This window comes from Cataglyphis hispanica, chromosome 12, assembly GCF_021464435.1.
Source record: "Cataglyphis hispanica isolate Lineage 1 chromosome 12, ULB_Chis1_1.0, whole genome shotgun sequence".
Lineage (NCBI taxonomy): Eukaryota > Metazoa > Arthropoda > Insecta > Hymenoptera > Formicidae > Cataglyphis > Cataglyphis hispanica.
Window position 1 is genome coordinate 7601557 of NC_065965.1, and position 19361 is coordinate 7620917.

A 19361-nucleotide genomic window follows, 5' to 3' on the forward strand; every position below is an offset into this window, starting at 1 on the left:
ATCGAGAGCTCGTACGAGAAACGCCGGGATGACCGCTCTCAGGCTTCTCTCTAGTATTACATATATATATATATATGTAGAAAATAAGAATAGTAAGAGAAACGAACCTGTTGAGACTGGCAAATGACGTTTTGCTAATTAGATTAAATCGTTATATGCACTTATATAAATTGCAACGAAAATTTTTCTTACAAACATCGAGTCTAATACATTTTGTAATTATAGAATTTAATATATGAATCATTTATACATAGAACAACAATGGAGAAAGAAAGGTGTATAAAAATTTTTAATGAGTTTTTAGGAAAGATAAAACTGTTGTTTTGTACTTCCGATTTTGTTAAAATTAGTAAAATTTATGCTTTTCTCATGCGAAACAATGTATTTATTATAAAAAAATTATTAAATTTTATCGTATTAAAAGTTATTGCTGTTTAAAATATTATCTTCTAAGGTTAAGATTTCTATAAATGACACATTACGAACGAGAAATAGGAAATTTTTCTTTTTTATTTTAGTGCATAATATAGATATTATAATATAGATAGTATCTCATTTTTTTTTTAAAGATACGTGTTACACTTTATATTTTTTAAAATATGCCGAATCCTAATTCTTGTGTGAGTCATATTTTTCTGTTCCTGGTCTCATATAGGTAACAATATCTTGTCGCAATTTTAGATATCTCAAAGTACTTGAAAAAAAAAAATCTACAAAAATTTATATATATTCCTTGAGATATCTGTAGAAAATATAATGTTTTTCTACTTATGATGTTAAATGATATTGTCAAAATTGGTTCATGTACCAAAAAATTCCAAATATATATACATTTTCACTGAAATTTTTAAACACAGTCAATTTTTCCAACAAAAATATATAAATGTCGCAAATTTTAACAATATTATGCATGTTCTTCTGATAGTGAATATTAGTAAAATATTATATATTGCAATAAACTACTGCAGCAAGTTAAGTATCAATTACAATGTCTTCAGGTTTACAATGCTTCTTTTGGAACCAGGAGAAATATTTTTTGAAGATTATAGTGTTCAGATGAGAAGGCTAGATGCTAGATTTCCAGAAAATAAAAACTGGATGGAGGGGAGATTAAAGCTATGCTCTAAATCTTTGGTATTTGTAAATAAAGATATTAACCAGCCATTAATCAAGATTCAACTCAAGGAAACTACATTTGTGGAGCAATGTACATCAAGCAATAATATAGCAAGGTAGAGCAAGTGCATATTAAATACAGCCAGAAATATGCCAAAGAAAAAATGCATAGAGTAAGAAATATATAAGTTGAAAGATAGATTTTTCCAGCTATTTTAGCTTTCATCTGTCTGTTTGCATTATTATATACTTTGGTATTATTATTATCATTGTTTATTTATTTATGTATATTGTTCATTATGTATATATTTATGTATATTGTTCATTTGTGCATATTTGAATTTACTGTAGTAATATGCTGTCAGTGGAATGTAAACAACATGTGGAAATGCTGGAAAAAAATATATTAGCACCATACAGATTTATACATCAAAATACTATGTTTAATTTCTGTTTCAATTATGCAAAAATAGAAGATTGCCTTTCACAAATCTTACAGTTGCATAGAGCAGCGAGTTTAGCAACCGCGGAACAAAATGCTATGGTAATATCCATTCATATGTAAGGATTTTCAAAGAAATATGAATTAAGTATTAAGACTTTCTCACAATAATGCTTTTAATTTTGAAGATTATGGCTATTGTACACTCCAGACAATCGCGTGTATCTTTTGATACATCATGGCTGGAAGATTTATATGAGCAAGTAATTTTAGAGACACAAGCAAACAAAATATCACCACTTGTGGTAAATCCGGGAAGAGTATTGTTGACTACTTCGAGAATTTATTTTCAACCTTACAATAATATGGATCAGGTAATTATTGCTTCTCATTACATTATAAATGATTTTTTGTCAGTCTTTTTCTCTTTTTTGTATATATATATATATATATATATATATATATATATATATATATATATAAAAAATTGACATTACATTAATTATAATGCCAATTGTTTTCAGCATCCTGTTCTTAAGATTCAACTGAAAGATATACAAAATATTATAAAAAGAAGATTTCTATTGCGACAAGTGGTAAATATTTTGTAATCCAAAATGCTGTACCATCATATTATACATATATATTGTATATGTTTAATAATATTCTTTAATAATATTCTTGCAAAAAGACACAGTAATGATACAATACTATTTTTAGGGTCTTGAAATTAAATGGATACGACAAGCTGATAGTAAATTTGAACATCTATTTTTGTCATTTCAAAATCAGGATAACAGAGATAATCTATATGAAAGTTTACTTAAACAATCAATGGTTTCCCTAGAAACTGTACCCCAAAATCAAATGACAATGAGATGGCAAAATGGATATATATCGAATTATGATTACATTTTATATGTAAACAGGTGATTATAAGAATTCTCAAATTGATTCTTAATAGCATGACAAAAAAAAAGGATAAATTATTTAAAAAATATATTTATAATTGTATTTTTTCAGTTTGGCTGACAGAACATTTCACGATTTGACACAATATCCAGTATTTCCATGGATTATACAAGACTACACTTCTACTGCGTTAGATTTAAATGATATTAAAGTTTACAGAGATCTTTCAAAACCTATTGGCGCATTAAATCCTTCTCGTTTAGAGAGACTAAAAGTATATGTGTTATATATTAAATTATATTTTTTTACATATGAGATATTTATAATGTAGTTTACATATATACAAATATTCATAATATACAGAATATTCTAAATTTTTTCCATATCCAATTCTCAAGCGTTTCATAAGTTAAAATGAATTTTATGCATAGATATAAACACAAATGTTTTTTGTTATTTCGTGTTTCAATTCTCATCATCGTTTCAATGAAGTACTTTTTATCGAAGTAGTAAAATAGAAAAATAGTATTCCTTTTTAATCTTCTATTTTTGCATTATTGCAGGAACGATATTTGGAAATGTCTGATCCGAAATTTTTATATGGTTCTCATTATAGCGCACCAGGTTTTGTATTATTTTACTTAGTACGGAAGTACCCTCAATATATGCTCTGTCTACAAAATGGAAGATTCGATCATCCAGATAGAATGTTTAACAGGTACATGTCAAACTTCTTTTAACCATTTGATATTAATTACTTTACAATATTGATTATATGCCATAACAATGCAATGTGTGAGGAGAAAGGAATTTATGACTATAGAAAATTATAATTTATATTTAAAAAATACACATTTTTATTTTGTAAGGAAAGGCAAAACATGTAAAAACATATAAGAAACTTTTTAAAAAATATAAAAATCACATAATTACTCTGTCAAATGCGCAGAAACAATTTTATGTTTCACTTTTACCAACAAAAACACCTAACAGTATAGCCGACGTTTGGAAAAATGTTTTGGTGAACATGTCTGACTTTAAAGAACTGATACCGGAGTTTTATGATATGAGCAATGCCGGTGACTTTTTAGCGAATAGTTACGGTATCGACTTTGGTTATCGACACGACGGTACAAAGATAGGTGATGTACAACTTCCTCCTTGGGCAAAAGGTAATGATAATTGTTTATTTCTATTTCTACATCGTTTGTTTCAATAAATAATATTAGCATACATTATTGTTCATATTTCTCAAGTTATATAAAGCATTCCAGTCTATTAGATATTTTTATTTTAGTTATTATTTATCTCTCAAGAACCGTTTCTCGAGATAATAAAATAACAAGAACAATATAGTAAAAATATTCGTTTTTTTATTATTTTTCATATTATTTAAATGATCAATTATATAATGAGAGATATATATGTATAATTTAATCAAATAGAAAGTAACAGTCGATTGTTATACTTTAGGACCAACCGATTTTGTACAACAATTAAGAAATGCTTTAGAAAGCGATTATGTTTCTCGAAATCTTCATCATTGGATTGATTTAATTTTTGGATATAAACAAAGAGGAATTGAAGCTGAAAAAGCTGATAATGGTAAAAATTTGAGAGAAAAAGAGGAGTAAAGAGGGGGAGGGGAGAGAGAGAGAGAGAGAGAGAGAGAGAGAGAGAGAATATATACATGTATAAACATACAGAATATATATTAATTAGAATAAATTAAAATATAACTAAAACATGGTTACTTTCAAGACATTCACTATGTATATATATATATATATATATATATATATATATATATATATATATATATATATATATATTTTCTTTAATTGCAGTATTCTTCCATTTATGTTATGAAGGGGCAGTAGATTTAGACACTATACGAGATATAAATGACAGACATGGGCTTGAAGTGCAAATTATGGAGTTTGGTCAAATACCAAAGCAAGTTTTTACTTTACCTCATCCTAAACGTTTAGCATCAGCTCCAGATTTATTATATAGCGAAACATTGTTAACTTTGCCAGAAACAATGACTTCAGGTATCATGTCTTATATATTTTTCCTTTTACACACACACACATAAGTGTGTATGTATATATATATATATATATATATATATATATATATATATATATATATATATATATATTTGATTTATATAATATAATTATATATGATTTGTATAAAATATGATTTACAATAAATATTACTTTTAATTTTTTCAGGGAATCCATGTGTAAAAGAAAAAGCAATTAATTTCGCGGAATTGATAGCGTTCCAAGCACACAAAGACTGTGTTACCAGTATCATACGAAAAAATACAACGAGTAACGAAATTATATCAGTAGGACAAGACGGAATGCTTAAATTATATAATACAAACGAGAGAAAACTGACGCATAGCGTTTCTTTGTCTTTATTATCATTATCATCTTGTATCTCGTATTATACATCGTCGCAGCGTAACATTCTTGTAGCAGGATCGTGGGACAATACTTTGTAAATATGATAATAATTAGATTTTGTGCATAATTATAATAGAGATATAAACATATTTTTACATAAATTGTGTTTGAATTTTTATTGCTATAAACATGTATAATACGTTTGTAAATTTTGTGATACACGAATTTAGAAACACGCATATTTTTTGTGTTATAAAAAACGATTTCACATATCTTCATAAAACTTAATGATAGTTTTTTTTTTAGAATATTTTATGATATCGAGTTTGGCAGAGTAATTGATGTCCTTCAAGGACATGAAGATGCAGTCTCATGTTTAGCTTGGAGTCCTAAGCATCAAGTAATTATATCAGGGTCGTGGGATTGTACTGTGAAAGTCTGGCATGGGTATACTTCTGGATCAAAAATTAAACCTGCAGAATGTTTTATCGCGCAATTAGATCATGATTCCAAAGTAACTTGTATTAATATATCGAGGTAAATTGTCGTCGTGTTGTAGTATAATAAAAGAAGGCTAATTCATTCTCATATTTTCTTTTTTTTTACACTTTTCTAACAACTTGAACTAATTTCCATTAATTATATATATATATATATATATATATATATATATATATATATATATATGTTTATATTTACTATATTTTTTCTATTGAGTTTATCTGCATCTTGTTATATGCTTATGCATTCAATAAATCGTTTTATGCTAATTACAGAGATGATACTATGTTGGTATCTGGTACAGAAGATGGCGAATTATGTTTGTGGAACATGGATAGCTACAATTTACAAGCTACTATTAAAGGTAACTATATTTCTTGGTTTTTCTTATCTTTTTATACATTTCTTATTCTTTATCTTATTCAATAATCACAGAAATCTAAAAATGAAGGAGAGCTACTACTTGAAATTGTTAAATATAATCATATTAATCATATTTCATGTCATGTGGGTCGCTGAATTTTTCAAGTAGAAAATGATATGGTAATTGAAATATTTCAAAATATCAGTCAACACTCTATCTCCCTATCAATGGATAATTATTAAATGTATAATGCAGTTACTATTTTATAAATTTCCATTGACTTCTTTTAATAATCATAATTTTGAAAATTTTATAACTATTATACACAAATAATAATATAACAATATATAATAATAATATAAACAATAATATAAACTCGATATAGATGATCCATGTGGCCATGATTTATGTAAAATTGGCAAGGCACATAATTTTATTAAGTAATTATAATTTATAATATAGCAATAATAAGAATTATAATTTATAATAATCGCAATAATGAAAAACTTACAAAATATTATATAAGTTCATTGTGCAAATGCAAACTTTGTCCATTCAATCACTAATCGGGCATAAATCTTGTTTATATTTACAATTTGTTTTTTAAAAGATGCAATTAAAAAAAAAGAGTCTATCGATAATACGAAAACGAATATTTGATTGTGTGAATAAATAAATAGCATAACATGCAAATGTTAGTTTTAACTTTTGTTGGACATTTCTTTTTGATAATGAAAGAAAATATAATGATGTTATTTATTATTCTAATGTTTATTGTTAAAAGGCCACGTATGCAGGATAAATGCGGTAACGTTCGATAAACAATGCAGCAGCGTGATATCATGTGCGGAAGACAAACTAAGTATAATCGACGTTCGAACAAATACACAGATATATTCCGTCAATTTAGAGAGTGAACCATTGACGTTAACTTGGATGAAAACCTTTCTCTTAATAGGCGATAATAATGGAAATCTTAATATATGGAATCATCAAGGGGCTGCACTCGTCTCACAAATACAATGTCACGATGGTAAATATTGTAAATAAAATAAAATGTTTACTCAATAAATTGCTATTTATAATAATATTAAAATTTTAATACATTTTTCATTGTTTTTTTATCTGTGATAAAATATATAGAATAAATTGTTTTAATATATATGTATATTATAGTATACATCTTTTTCAGGGCCGCTTTGCGCCCTAGCTGTAATTGCTGATAGTAACTTGATGATAACGGGTGGGAAGGACAGAAAAGTTATCGTATGGGAATGCCATGAGCAATGACAGTATTATTGAACTAATATAGATTACTACTAGTGTATATAATTACTACTAGTAATTACTACTAGTAATTACTACTAGTGTATAAAAAAGGAAATTTGATGTAAAAAGAGGGACTATAATATATAATATTATTTATAAATTTATTACTTATTTGTTATACATAAAGATATACAATATTCTTTTATAAACAGAAAGTTTGATCGACCAATCTTTATTAATAAAACAGTGGATTTATCTTGTCTCTTTATAGAAATTGTTTCCAAATTTCTGATTTATTGAAGTGTATACAATTTATATTCGAAAACATTAATTTTATTACAAGAAAGGATTTTTTTTTTAAGAACATATACATTTTATATCTTACGTGATTTTATTTTTTGGGAAAACAAATTTAATGTACGATTTTTTTTTTTTTTAAATATAAAAAAGTGTAGTTGAATATATTAAATCTTTAATGTAAATTTTTTTGGTAAAAGGATTTTTGCATTAATAATAAAATTCTAATGTTATTTATGTAATATATTGTATACATACATATAGATGCGTATACATATGTTTGAGTATGTATATGTGTACACGCGCGTGCATAGTGCTTGATATGTGAGATATTACATTTCAATTTTCCTTCATGAAATAATATTTTTCAATGTATCAGTTTTTTTTGTCTTAAGAAAGAAATAAATTTTGTAATGCAAAACTATTATATTATCATTGTGTTTGCTTAACTTGTGAGTGTGTGAAATAGACATTTGTGTTGCAAATTCTAAGAATTATACTATCTTATGTATATATAATTTTGGAAAAGAAAACTAAAAAAGCAACATGCTTATACATGTAACACGACATATGTTTTGCATAACTGTCATGTAAAAAAAAAAAGAAAAATAGATTTAAACATAGTGTACATACAGTATAACACATACAGATTAAAATTTTAATGGAATTAAATTAACCATTCTGAATTTCAATATCAATACTATTTACAACATTAATAATAGTAGATTTTTATGTAGATCACGTTTAGTATATTGATTTTATAAGAATCTGTTAAAATGACTAGCATGTGTACCAGAAATATGATAATAAATGCTATGTAAAAATACTGAAAGTAAAATGATTCAACAGAGTATATTCACGACAGATAACTAAATGACTAGTATTGCACAAAAACATTGTGATAAATTCAAAACCTCAAACTTTTGTTTATATACACAGCAATTTAATATACTTGAATTATCAATATTCATCGATGCACTTAATAAAAATTTGTTACACAGAATCGATTTAAATGTACAAGATGTTTTAGAATTCATTCAGGATACATAGAACACAATTTCAGGGCATGGTACATTTCATCAAAAGAATCAATTTTTTCTTCCAAAAACTCGTGCTCTCCAACATATTCTTAAGGAGTTGCGCATCCCTGTTCGGACTATCTATAAGGTTGATAAGGCGACTGTTTTACGTCTGATAATACTAATCCACGTCTTTTTCAAAAAATTGAAAAGGTAAAAATTAAAGATTACGGATTAACATTGTTAGCGCAATGCTGTTGCGCGACCTGTCTATTTTGCAGGCGGTTTGGAACAGGGATATCACGTTAGCTTCTTAAAGATGCGTCGAAGGATACGAGTCTCTTAATAAAAATTGATTTTCTTGGGGAGATCTATCATCACTCTAAAATTTATCTTATGAGTTCTGAAACACTCTGCATAAAAATTTCGAGACAGAATCAGACTAACTCTACTTGTAACATCGAGAAGATGAGCGCTTAATAAATTCTGTAAAGGTGTGTCTTTTGCATAATAATTTAACTAAATAGATTCTTGGAAATTTGTACTTTAGGAAGCTCTTGAACTTTTCCAATTATTTTCTTTCTCACATATATGGTTTCTCTCTACAAAATTACATACATTAAGTATAATATTATACCAACGGAAAGGGTTGAAAGATATTCTAATTTGTTTGTATACTTTATATAAGTATATGTAATACTTATTTTATACTCGCAGAGTAACTAATTAATACATTATTTTCTCACTTAAGGAATTATAACTGACAAATTACGACTGAGATTACAACTGAGATAGTAAACGTTATGTGCACAATGACGTTTACATTAAACTCTTCCAAATCTTAGTTTAATGAAAAAATTCGAATATTTCGAATTTTTTATATTTGATGATACATCACAAACGTTTCAATTGTTCGTAAGTAATAAAAAATATAATATTCCATGGTCCCATTCTAAACCACGTCGGGACGAAACCTTTGTACAGTGCTAAAACTCCTTCATATTTAATCGTCTATATGAAACAAAAATTATTCCTCCTATAAATGGATATGTTAGAAGAGACAAATATGTATACATTTTGAAAAAAATACATAAACATAAAAATATGAAAAACAGAATAAAAAATGTAAATGTGTAAAATTGTTGACAGAAAAGTACTTAAAAAAAAAATTTATAACAATATTACCATTTAAAAAACAAATTATATTAGGTAGCTCTCTCAAAATTGACTCTCAAATAGTATCATTTAAAAAACAATTGAATAGATCTCAAAACTGATTGTTTATTCTAGCTTCCATGATTGACACAAACGTATATACGAATGTACGTGTAAAGTATAAAAATTTTGAATAATTAAAGCTTTATACCTGAACCAAGCAATCTATACTGCCGCTGTAAATGTGTGACGAAAGCTTATTGTTAGCGACGTACACTCTTCTTTGATTCATCAATCGTGTCTAAAGAAAAAAGGAAAAAATATGTATGTATGTATATATACATACATACATATATACATACGTATGTACGTTCATACATACATTCATTCATTTATCCATATATATATATGTATATATATATATATATATATATAATATATTTATATATAATATATATATATAATATATATAATATATTTTTTTTCTCATATATATATATATATATATATATATATATATATGAGAGAAAATATATATATATATATATATATATATATATATATATATATATATATTAATTACATTAATATAAAACACTTTACTTACGCGAATAACGTCTATAGGCGTTGAAGCTACAGCACTTCCCATACTAGCTGCAAAACTCGATCTAAAACATATAATGGTGTATTCATACAATTATATACAGAATTATATACACAATATATAATATCTAAATGTGTTATATCTCAAATTACATTTTATAATTTTTTTTTTCCTTTTTTAACTGGTTTGTCTGTGTGGCTCTTTGATTTATAAAATATCAATACTTGATCCGTTTTAAGATTTTTTTTTCTTTCATAACACTATAGATTTTAAATTATGGAACAAAATTAACCCTTATCCAGGCATTATAGAAAGAATATAAAATATTATGTCTATGCGCGATGATTGTCAATATTTCGATAAAGTACATTTCCAAATACGAATAGAAATAAAAGTGTCGACAAAAGAGAATTTTGTCTATAGAAAAAAAATGGGGAAGTTATGTGACGGTTTGTTAGTAATTTCGACATTTCCAAAGCTCTAAAATACATAAACGCTAACCAATGAAGCTCATCAACGAGTCTTAATAAAGTAGATTAACATGTATAATCATCTGCATGGACGATTGTCTTAACAATTCTTGTATTAACACAGAGTGCTGAACACAGCTTCCGCGCGCGTGTCAAGCTTCTCTGGTCATCTCAAAATCCGTCTATCGCATGTGCCCATATGCATGACAATGTCAAAGGACCTGGAAATAAAATTTTAATTTTAGGAGAGTTTTACTCCTTTCTTTCGATAACGCGCAATATATGGAATATATATTGAAAATCACCATTCTTCGAATTACAAATATTAAAAATTAAACTTTCAATTATTTCAAAGTGAAGATGTTAATTTTTGAATCAGAAAAAATTGGATGTAGTATATACAATTAATAAATATAATTAATCAACTTAAAATTTAAAAGATATATCATGTTTGGGATATATCGAAGACAAATAATAAACTCTTATTATTATTTAGGCAAATTCAAGAGTACTTTAATCATCTCGTTGGTATTAGATATTAATATAGATTAGGAAATTACACAAAAAAATTAAAATTTTGTTCTCAAAAAAACATAATAATAAATTTAAAAATATATGTGCTATGTAGATGAAAATGTGACGACACGCTTAAAAAATATACAAATTATTAACATTATTTTAAATGATGTGGTTAAAAAAAAGAGGAAAGAAAGAGCGAGGAAAGGGAAAGGAGAAAGAATTCATATTTGGAGTTCAATTATTAAAACGTTAGAACTTTAAGAGAATTATATATATAAAATGAGAGTGTGTAGGAGAAATTCATACTCAATACAAAATGTATGATTCATAATATGTACTTTTTTGGAGTATGTTTAAAAAAAAAAACAAAATAAATAAATTCAGAATTATTGAAAATAACTTGGATACAAACGTACCCTCGAGATCTTTTTTTTTCTACCGTTTTAATATTTATTAATCAATCATTTATATAATATATTCATTTAATCAATCATTTATATGATAAAAGTATTAAATTTTTTAGGCACCAACTTAATAACATTAAATACATTGCATCACAAACAAATAAATTGAAAAAATTGTAATGTGATACATACATACCGATTTTAATTTTTGTTATTAATTATTTGTGCAATTAATTAAATTTTCTATGAATACATATATATCAGTATAATATAATTCATGATTGTTTTAATACTGTTCCACATAAACATATTTAAAAAAATAGTTGAACAAGTTGCAAATATTTAGACATTCGAATAAATTTCTCGCTATAAATTGAGACAGTTTTGTTAGAAGAAATAGATATTAGCTGTCCGGATAAGGGTTAATCGACACTGATAATTAACAATGTAATAAATAATATTTATATAATAAAAATATAATTTAGAAATATAACAATATATATTTATAAAGACAAAAACCTTTGTTTCTGTAAGTATTTAATAATCTTTTTGTTAAAATGTATATAATTTAGCGTAATTATCATAATATAAATTTAAAATTAATCGATATTACAATAGTCAATGAATGTATTTCAAATATTTTACAAAGAAATAATATCTACATTATCGATAAGAAAAACTTACACAAAATGATTACTAATGCTGTTTCCCAACATACTCATACATTTATTCTTGGTATAGTCATATATAGGCAATTCTACAGCCGCGATAACAGCCGCTCGTTGAGCGGTCGGCCCAACACCCTACAAAAACAAAGAAAAAACTTTATTTATCTAAGATAAAACACAAGTATTATAAATGAAGACCTTTAAAAATAAAATCATAAATAAAATAGAGAAAGGACATTAGAGCCAGCACGGTATATGGAAGTCTATTATTGCCCGAGATTGTTCGTTCGTTAACCATGTATGTTTATGAACATCTAAAATATAAAATATTGACTAAAACTTTATAAATTTCTCTATTTTATTCATGATTTATTTCTGTGTGTTTATATATATGTACACATATACACACAACCTATATAAAATGCAGTTATCAATCAAATTGTTGTCAGTAAAAGAAAAGGAGTATACGCAAATAATAATGCTTTTAAGTTAAATATTTTATGCTTTCAAACTTTGTACAATAAATATATCTCTAATTATAATTTTCGATTTAATATCAAAACAATCAATATTGAATTCATGCATCTGTAAACATTTCCCTTTTTAAACTCGTCGGTATCAATTAAAACTGGAAATTGTGCAATTTCATTGTAAAAATAATAAAATATCGGAATATGTAGCTAGTTATATGTACTTTTTTTTTCCCTTTCGTTTCTCTTTCTATACACAACTCAAAAATTATTCGTATTATACATATATGCTGCAACATTGAAATAATATATATTAATAATTGAAGAAATAATAATAATTGTATATCTTAATTCGATTTCAAGTATTTGTGTATTCTATTTTAAAATATGCGATATTTAGAATAAATATATGTATATAGGCGACAAGATAATATATTTAAAAAAAAATATAAAGTACCCTCCAAAGTCCACGAATACCTTCATGTTCGTATACATCTCGGAAACAAGTAAACAGCGATACATTTGTATCGCAACCAGTGACTTGCATACGAACTTTTACCACATCAGTAGGATTGGCAATTGCACTCGAAATTGCCCCAGCTAATGCTGCGCAAACAATATTTATCGTGAATAAGTCATCTATCGCCCATGTATCGATCACAGCTTTTTTAAGAGAATAATAAGTGCCAAATTTTATAGTTCCATATGTCGCTTGACGTAAGATCGCAGAACTAATCCTAGACAATCAAAAGAAAAAAAAAAAATAAATTGCAACTGCAAATCGTTAACGTATTAAAAATTTTATACAAACAACGTAGTATATAAATTACAAACTTTTTTTATTATTCCATCAGTATCTAATTAAATTTAACTTAAATTTTTTTTTTTAATTAAATCATTTAAAAGATTACTAACAATATGTAAAAGAGAATACTAAATGATCGAATATTGTTTATTAATTTTTTTTTTTTTGCACAAAAATATTTACCCAGAATATAAACCTTTTATTCCTTCTTGTTTCGATATTTGTAATAAAGCATCCGTCATACCAGAATATCTTAAACGTGCAAGTTTTCGATCATATTTTTGACCTTGTACTTGCAAACGTGTTTTCGTCGTGTCTAAAGGAAAAGTACCTATAAAATATGTTACACAATATTTATTTATTCCAAATTGATGTTACGAAAAAGATATAAGAATTATTATATCCGATTCAATTAGTGGCTTACAAAGTTCCGCAACAATGGAAGCTAAACCTCCATATATAAAAGGTCTCCAATCTTTCCAATTTTTTTCTCCCATCACCAGTTTTAATCTATTACACAAGGCAAATAAAATAAAACATGTAAAAATTAACAAATTATATAAAAAAAAAGATATCAAGATAAAACATATATTTAAAAAAAATTTTTCTTTCCTTATAACGTATAATCATGTATAGTAACGTACAGAACATTCTCTATGATGTAGAACTAACGATATATTAGTAAATCATCTATATATATTTTAAGTTAAGTCTTGTAGATTCTACATTACATAAATTATTTAATATTTGTACTTATAGCGAGGATGTGTGCGATAGACACAACAGATCATTCGAAATAATAAAATATGAGACCCTTATCAATCAAATTTATAATAATAAATGGAAAATAAATTTAAATTTAAATATATTAAATACATTATAATATTACTAGGTTAAACAATTTACCTGTAATTATTTAATGACTCGATACAATAACACGAGATTAATCGTGGAAAAATTATATACGGGGCATACGTAGGATAAATAGAAGTATAGAACGTTTACACATCGACCGAACAATCATAATAATTTAAACAAAATAATTCTACTTTATATCAAACACTCAATTTATATACCTGTCGATCGAGCGATAGCAAGCGGTAGCGAATTCGTTGTACGATGTAAAGGTTACGTCAAAACCATAAACAAAAAAAAAATATAGATACGAACAGTAATAATCACATATATGTAGATATATGTAATATTACTATAGTTGCGTTCCGTTTCACGCATAAAGCGCATAGATCGCTTGAAAATATATAATATATGTTACGTGAATTATAGATAATCAGATAATCTATGTGTTTAATACGTGAATCGGAACGCATCCTATATCGTTAGTCGTATTTTTCCAATAAGCAATATTAGCGGAAATATTACGGTGTAGACGTATATCAATTTCTCGCTTCCACACTCGCGTAATTGACGCAACGCGCATGCGCGAAATACATCGAAGCAATAATATTAAATAAAAAAATGTAACTAAAAATTAGGGATGTTACTATATTTAGGGATGTTAATAAATCAATGGATGTTATTATATGTAAAGTTATTATTAAATTAAGAGATGTTACTAAGTCTAGGAATGACTTAATGTAAGGATGTTACAAATTAATCGTCGCTGTTGTTGTAGATTAGGTTATGTTAGGTTAGCTGAAGTTAGGCAAGACAAGGCTAAGTTAGGCTGCGTCAGGTTGGCTGACTTATAAGGTATTCCTCTTAATCCTAGAAAGTGTTGTGGGAAGAATGTTGCTATGTAATACATACGTTTCCATATGTTTAACGACGTATTACTTGCTTTAAACGTCGTTTCTCGAATAAACAGTTATGTATTATGCACGTTTTTATATGTTTAACGACGTATTACTTTTTTTTTTTTTTTAAACGTCGTTTCTCGAATAAACAGCTATGTATTCAACACGTTTCTATATGTTTAACGACGTATTACTTGCTTTAAACGTCGTTTCTCGAATAAACAGGTATCGCTTGTCGGTTAAATAACTATGTATTACATACGTTTCTATTTATATAACGACTTATTACTTTCGATAAACGATGTTTGTCGAATTAATAGCTATGTATTACATACCTTTCTATTTATATAACGACGTACAATTTTCGTTAAACAACGTTTCTCGTCGTTAAATAACGACGCAATAGACATTTTAATCGATGTGTAACGACATATTACTTACGTTAATAGACGATTTTCATTAAACAGCGATACATTATTTTTGTTAAACGACGTATTTCGTTAAATAATGACGTATTACCAATGTTTGCAATTTTGCAATTCTATAAGGACGTATTACTTGCGATAAACTACGTAGTTCGTTAAATAATTGCATCGTATTGCAATAAAAAAAAAAAGTTTTGGTTTGGTTGGATTGAGTTAGGTTAGGTTAGGTTGGGATTAGGTTAGGTTAGGTTAGGTTAGGTTAGGTTAGGTTAGGTTAGGTTAGGTTAGGTTAGGTTAGGTTAGGTTGGGATTGGGTTAGGTTAGGTTAGGTTAGGTTGGGTTAGGTTAGGTTGGGATTAGGTTGGGATTAGGTTAGGTTGGGTTAGGTTAGGTTAGGTTAGGTTAGGTTAGGTTGGGTTGGGTTAGGTTAGGTTAGGTTAGGTTAGGTTAGGTTGGGATTCAGGGATTAGGTTAGGTTAGGTTAGGTTAGGTTAGGTTGGGATTAGGATTGGGTTGGGATTCGGGTTAGGTTGGGATTAGGTTAGGTTAGGTTAGGTTGGGATTGGGATTAGGTTAGGTTAGGTTGGGATTAGGTTGGGATTGGGTTAGGTTGGGTTAGGTTGGGATTGGGTTAGAGTTAGGTTAGGAGTTAGGTTAGGATTAGGTTGGGTTAGGTTAGGTTGGGATTGGGATTAGGTTAGGTTAGGTTAGGATTAGGTTAGGTTAGGTTAGGTTAGGATTGGGATTAGGTTAGGTTAGGATTAGGATTAGGTTAGGATTAGGATTAGGTTAGGTTAGGATTCAGGTTAGGTTAGAGTTAGGGTTGGGATTGGGATTAGGTTAGGATTAGGTTGGGATTGGGATTGGGATTAGGTTAGAGTTAGAGTTGGGATTAGAGTTAGGTTAGGTTAGAGTTGGGATTGGGTTAGGTTGGGGTTGGGATTAGGTTAGGTTGGGATTGGGATTAGGTTGGGTTGGGATTGGGATTGGGTTAGGTTGGGATTGAGGTTGGAGTTAGGTTGGGATTAGGTTAGAGTTGGGTTAGGTTGGGATTGGGTTAGGTTAGGTTAGGTTAGGTTGGGATTGGGATTGGGATTAGGTTAGGTTGGGATTGGGATTAGGTTAGGTTAGGTTAGGTTGGGATTCAGGTTGGGTTAGGTTAGGTTAGGTTGGGTTGGGATTAGGTTAGGTTAGGTTAGGTTAGGTTAGGTTAGGTTGGGATTAGGTTAGGTTGGGATTGGGATTGGGTTAGAGTTAGGATTAGGTTAGGTTAGGATTGGGATTAGGTTAGGTTAGGTTGGGATTAGGTTGGGATTAGGTTGGGATTGGGTTGGGATTAGGTTAGAGTTGGGATTAGGTTAGGTTAGGATTAGGATTCAGGTTAGGTTGGGATTAGGTTGGGATTGGGATTAGGTTAGGTTGGGATTGGGATTAGGATTAGGTTAGGTTGGGATTAGGTTAGGTTAGGTTAGGTTAGGTTGGGATTGAGTTCAGGTTGGGATTAGGTTAGGTTAGGTTGGGATTGGGTTGGGATTGGGTTAGGTTAGGTTAGGTTAGGTTAGGTTAGGTTAGGTTAGAGTTAGGTTAGGTTAGGTTAGAGTTGGGTTAGGTTGGGATTGGGATTAGGTTAGGATTGGGATTGGGATTAGGTTAGGTTAGGTTAGGTTAGGTTAGGTTAGGTTAGGTTAGGTTGGGTTAGGTTGGGTTAGGTTAGGTTGGGTTGGGATTAGGTTAGGATTCAGGTTAGGTTAGGTTAGGTTAGGTTAGGTTGGGATTGAGAGTTAGGTTAGGTTAGGTTGGGATTAGGTTAGGTTGGGATTGGGATTGGAGTTAGGTTAGGTTAGGTTAGGTTAGGTTAGAGTTAGGTTAGGTTGGGTTGGGTTAGGTTGGGATTCAGGTTAGGTTAGGTTAGGTTGGGATTAGGTTAGAGTTAGGTTAGGATTGGGATTGGGATTAGGTTAGGTTGGGTTGGGTTGAGTTAGGTTAGGTTAGGTTAGGTTAGGTTGGGTTAGGTTGGGAGTTAGGTTAGGTTAGGTTAGGGTTAGGTTAGGTTAGGTTGGGTTAGGTTGGGTTAGGTTGGGTTAGGTTAGGTTAGGTTAGGTTGGAGAGTTGGGATTGGGTTAGGTTAGGTTAGGTTGGGTTGGAGTTAGGTTAGGATTGGGATTAGGTTAGGTTAGGTTGGGATTGGGATTAGGTTAGGTTAGGTTAGGTTAGGTTAGGATTAGGATTGAGGATTAGGTTGGGATTAGGTTAGGTTAGGATTAGGTTAGGTTAGGATTGGGTTGGGATTAGGTTAGGTTAGGTTGGGATTTAGGTTAGGTTGGGATTAGGTTAGAGTTCAGAGTTGGGATTAGGTTAGGTTAGAGTTAGGTTGGGTTAGGTTAGGTTAGGATTAGGTTAGGTTAGGATTCAGGTTAGGTTAGGTTAGGTTAGGTTGGGTTAGGTTAGGTTAGGTTAGAGTTGGGATTGGGATTAGGTTAGAGTTAGGTTAGGTTAGGTTAGGTTAGGTTAGGTTAGAGTTAGGATTAGGATTGGGATTAGGTTAGGTTGGGTTAGGTTTAGGTTGGGATTAGGTTAGGTTGGAGTTAGGTTAGAGTTAGGTTAGGTTAGGATTGGGTTAGGTTAGGTTAGAGTTGGGATTAGGTTAGGTTAGAGTTAGAGTTGGGATTGGGATTAGGTTAGAGTTAGGTTAGGTTAGGATTGGGATTGGGATTCAGAGTTAGGTTAGGTTGGGATTAGGTTAGGTTGGGTTAGGTTAGGTTAGGTTAGGATTGGGATTAGGTTAGGATTAGGATTAGGTTAGGATTAGGATTAGGTTGGGTTAGGTTAGGTTGGGATTAGGATTGGGTTGGGATTAGGTTAGGTTAGGTTAGGTTGGGATTGAGGTTAGGTTGGGATTAGGTTAGGTTGGGTTGGGATTAGGTTGGGTTAGGTTAGGTTAGGTTAGGTTAGGTTGGAGTTAGGTTGGGATTGGGATTAGGTTAGGTTGGGATTGGGATTGGGATTGGGATTAGGATTAGGTTGGGATTAGGTTAGGATTAGGATTAGGTTAGGTTAGGTTAGAGTTGGGATTGGGATTGGGATTAGGTTAGGATTGGGTTAGGTTAGGAGTTAGGTTAGGATTAGGTTAGGTTGGGTTAGGTTAGGTTAGGTTGGGATTGGGTTAGGTTGGGATTGGGTTGGGATTCAGGTTAGGTTGGGATTGGGATTGGGATTAGGTTGGGATTAGGTTAGGTTGGAGTTGGGTTAGGTTAGGTTAGGTTAGGATTGGGTTAGGTTGGGTTAGGTTGGGATTGGGATTGGGTTAGGTTGGGTTAGGTTAGGATTAGGTTAGGTTGGGTTGGGATTGGGTTAGAGTTGGGATTGGGTTGGGTTAGGTTAGGTTAGGTTAGGTTGGGTTAGGTTAGGTTAGGTTAGGTTAGGTTGGGATTAGGTTAGGTTAGGTTGGGTTAGGTTAGGTTGGGTTAGGTTGGGATTGGGATTGGGTTGGGTTGGGTTAGGTTGGGTTGGGTTAGGTTGGGTTAGAGTTGGTTAGGTTGGGTTGGGTTAGAGTTAGGTTAGGTTGGGATTAGGTTGGGATTGGGATTGGGATTGGGATTAGGATTAGGTTAGGTTAGGTTGGGTTAGGTTGGGATTAGGTTAGGTTGGGATTAGGTTGGGATTAGGTTAGGTTAGGATTGGGATTGGGATTGGGTTAGGTTAGGTTAGGTTAGGTTAGGTTGGGTTGGGTTGGGATTAGGTTGGGTT

General features: G+C 29.5%; 2 protein-coding genes across 4 annotated transcripts; one reads left to right on the plus strand and one right to left on the minus strand.

Moving 5' to 3' along the window:
• LOC126853557 (protein FAN-like) lies at positions 1-7184 on the plus strand. Of its 2 annotated transcripts, XM_050599401.1 has the most exons (17): positions 1-275; positions 999-1232; positions 1468-1660; positions 1747-1932; positions 2083-2154; positions 2279-2487; positions 2582-2744; positions 3034-3188; positions 3464-3642; positions 3944-4075; positions 4318-4524; positions 4711-4984; positions 5197-5427; positions 5667-5755; positions 6540-6788; positions 6948-7068; positions 7111-7184. In XM_050599401.1, exons 1-16 carry the CDS (start codon positions 262-264, stop codon positions 7043-7045), a joined length of 2685 nt encoding a protein of 894 aa, XP_050455358.1. In that variant the 5' UTR covers positions 1-261; the 3' UTR covers positions 7046-7068; positions 7111-7184. The 2 variants fall into 2 exon arrangements, with proteins under 2 accessions (XP_050455358.1, XP_050455357.1); XM_050599400.1 differs by having other exon boundaries at positions 6948-7184.
• A 365-nt stretch (positions 7185-7549) lies between these two features.
• Positions 7550-14671, minus strand: LOC126853560 (mitochondrial uncoupling protein Bmcp). Of its 2 annotated transcripts, none has more exons than XM_050599406.1 (8): positions 14512-14671; positions 13860-13945; positions 13619-13766; positions 13088-13367; positions 12177-12295; positions 10103-10163; positions 9707-9796; positions 7550-9351 (listed from the first exon to the last, which is right to left on the minus strand). In XM_050599406.1, exons 2-8 carry the CDS (start codon positions 13930-13932, stop codon positions 9235-9237), a joined length of 888 nt encoding a protein of 295 aa, XP_050455363.1. In that variant the 5' UTR covers positions 13933-13945; positions 14512-14671; the 3' UTR covers positions 7550-9234. The 2 variants fall into 2 exon arrangements, with proteins under 2 accessions (XP_050455363.1, XP_050455362.1); XM_050599405.1 differs by having other exon boundaries at positions 14342-14563.
• Between the last annotated feature and the right edge of the window lie 4690 nt (positions 14672-19361).